Consider the following 3,208-nt stretch of genomic DNA (forward strand, 5'->3'; position numbering starts at 1 on the left):
CTCGAGTTGGTGTGTCTCTACATAGTCAAGGGATCTCCTACATAGATTCATGTTGTATTCTTTGGACGACAAGATTACGGTTTCTCGTCATGCATGCACTATGACAAATTTTTTATCTATTCAATGGTTTAATAACCATGACTACGCCTCCAAAGTGTTGGTCCTAGGAGCATGTGCGCAAAGACTTTTCGGCTATCATCACAAGGTCAACCCAATTCTAATAGAGGAACTGTGAGAGGCGTGTCAGTGGTGGTGATGGTGGTTCGCTGGTTTATGTGTCTCAATGTAACCTTCATTATGTTTAAAGTCCTTCGTAGTTTCATTGAATTTTGATTTTGATTTATATCATTTTTAAAGGAAAAGAAAAAATTGTATGTCCTTCCTTACAAGCGTGTAATTGCCGGTGAAATCAAAACACTCAAAGCCTGCCACAAAATTGTACTACCGCTGCTTCATTAGGAGGTGTAGATCAGCCTATTACTCGGCCCAAATATTGTCTGGCCAGCTCGACCGACGGTCCGTTTCGACTTTCCGCATGTCCGCCGCCACCTTTTCTATGACACCTTCTACGGCGACATCGAATGCGTCCTTGACCGTGTCGAGCGAGTACCTCGGGTCAGCGTACACCAGCCTCGGCACGAGCCTGATGACCTCCTCCTGCATCCTCCGCACCACCGTTCCCGGTATCCTCCTCAGCGTCTCCTCGATGCTCACGTTCCCCGCGCGCACGCCGTCCTCTGGTATGAACACCGAGTACCTTGCATGGTCCCCCGGCAGGTGCCATCTGTACTGGAGATACGCGGACGCCGGGTGGAAGAAGACGGGCACGCACCCGGCGACCATGGCGTCGAACGCCGATCGCCGGGTGTAGGAGTCCCCCGGCGGCTGCAGGCAGAAGGTGGAGCTCTGGAACAGCCGCATGATGTCCCCCGGGCTGTGGCACTGGCTGGCGCCGAAGGCGCAGCCCAGCTGCCGGCACGCGGACGAGGCGCCGCACTGGGCGATGATCTGCGACCGGATGGACCGGGGATCTCCCGGCCGTGGCGCGCCCACGAAGGACATGAGCCACGGGCGCTCGGCGCTCTTGATCTTTTTCTGCCAGCGCAGGACGTCGTCGTCTGTTCGTGGGTGGAAGTAGGTGGGGTAAGGCACGGCCATGTCGTTGCCGAGGCCGGGCGCGGACGACTCGACGACGAGCACGGTCATGTTCTTGGCGGCCGGCAGGAGGAGGAGGTTGGTGCCCCAGGTCGGGCTGAGGCAGGTGTCGCGCCGGAAGTCCCACGCCGTGCGCCCCGCCACGAGGAAATGGTCGCGGCCGCCCGCCCTGCGCCACTCCGGCCGGCTCACGAGCCAGCTCTCCAGGTCGAGCGAGGCGGCGTCCCGCGTCGCGTTGTCGTAGCCCCAGTGGTGCCGCGCGAAGTCGAAGCCAGCGTAGAACGGGACGAACACCGCCGCCGCCTCGGAGGAGTCGTTGGTCAGGCAGCCGTACCGCAGCATGCGGCCGTGGAAGATGGCGTCCAGCGCGAACTGCTGCGTGGCGTACCAGCCGCCGGCGCCCGACAGTGCGGCCTCGCCTTCGCCTTCACCCTCCAGCAGCTCGGGCAGCGGCTTCCCGAGGCCGGCGTTGCTCACTTGCTCGCACATGCTGGGCCACCGGCCGTCCGTGCTGCCGCACCGGCTGAGGATGTCGGCGTTGAAGCGCGGCGGGAGGTCATGGATATACACGCGTCGCCCGCGGCACGGATCTATGTTCCCGTCGTCGTCGTCGCTGCGGCCCTCGTAGCCCGGTGCAAACGACACGGTGCGCTCCATCGGCGCGACTGCCACGCCCCTGACGAGCACGGACAGGCGGAAGTAGAGTACGGCGACCCAAAACACGGCGGCGAGGAGGAGGAGGAACCGAGGCCGGAGAAGGGCTCCAGACATCTCCATCGACCGCCGGTCGCCTTGGCAGACAAGGTGGCTCGTGGTCGTCGCGGTGGTGTGTCGCTGCCGGCTCATCGGTTGAACTCAGCCACTACCATATACGGAGTATTATATACGTGTATAGTTGGTGTCTGTTACCGATCGGTCGACGTACGGGGCGTCTCCACGTGGAGAGTATTTTGTTGGAAGCTGCCTGCATGATTTTAGTTAGACATGCATAGCGGTGTCCCGCACGTCCTCAGCCGTGAAACTGACTCTTACATGCCCTTCAGAAAAATATGTTTATATGAGCATGTGGAAGTTTAGACTCGGGCGGTTTTTGTAGCACTGCAACTGTAATGCTCGTCACGTTGTCCCAATCTTCATGACATGAGTGATGGAATGGTGGTCTCGCGCGAACGAGCGTTTCACGTCACGACTCCACGAGCATCACGGCTCAACTGTTCATATACGTACTTTATTTCTTTTTTTGAGTTGGATACACAGAACATAGTTATAGGTGATGTGAATGATATCAGGGCGCCTCTAGCCAAACCCCTATTCTATAACTCTCAAATGTTCTATCATCAAAACTCAAAAGTTCGTACAGGCATGCACCTGTCGAGTTGCGCCAGCCGTACTATTGCCTCACGGTTCAAAAGTCGTTGGATCTCCCACGAGAGCATATCAAGTTTCAGAATATAATCGTGCTTAAACTTACGACTTTGTCGCACTCGTACCAAGTTCTAGAATTGAAACTTAGAACTTGTGATTTTGTACGTTGCTTGTATTATCTTTATGAAATTGAATGTTAACAAAACTATAAAATTTCGTTAAAACGTATTCCAAATGGATCTCATTTGAAAGCCCTCGCCACAACAAACACGAATATATAAACAAAACTAAATTTGAACATTTGGTTCAAATTATATGAAATATTGAAAATAAAAAGGCAAGAGAATAAAAGGGGTTATGTGCGTCCGCACCTGCGTGCTGCAATTTCTCTCACTCTCAAAACTTAACTTCTCAAATTTGAGATGTTAGTCACCTCAAAAAAAATGAAGATGTTAAAAGGTGGCCAGATCTAATTGAACACCTATATCTAGCTCTCTAAAAAAATGGACTATTTCCTCAATCCTTTGTGGCATACATTTCAAACAATTGGGCGATATTTCATTAATCATTTGAATGGTCCAAATGCATCATATGCACCAATTTAACTACGTGAATACATACAGTTCATTCAATTGGACAATTCGAATTAAGCATGCATATATTTCATCCCAAAGACACCAAGTTGGTT

At 53.0% G+C, this 3,208-nt stretch overlaps 1 protein-coding gene across 1 annotated transcript; it reads right to left on the bottom strand.

Moving 5' to 3' along the window:
- Window positions 1-348: 348 nt before the first annotated feature.
- On the bottom strand, window positions 349-2,084 carry LOC123439432 (xyloglucan galactosyltransferase KATAMARI1 homolog). Its single transcript, XM_045116146.1, has one exon. It carries the CDS (start codon window positions 1,999-2,001, stop codon window positions 478-480), a length of 1,524 nt encoding a protein of 507 aa, XP_044972081.1. The 5' UTR covers window positions 2,002-2,084; the 3' UTR covers window positions 349-477.
- Between the last annotated feature and the right edge of the window lie 1,124 nt (window positions 2,085-3,208).

Source organism: Hordeum vulgare, chromosome 3H (assembly GCF_904849725.1).
Source record: "Hordeum vulgare subsp. vulgare chromosome 3H, MorexV3_pseudomolecules_assembly, whole genome shotgun sequence".
NCBI classification, from domain to species: Eukaryota; Viridiplantae; Streptophyta; class Magnoliopsida; order Poales; family Poaceae; genus Hordeum; species Hordeum vulgare.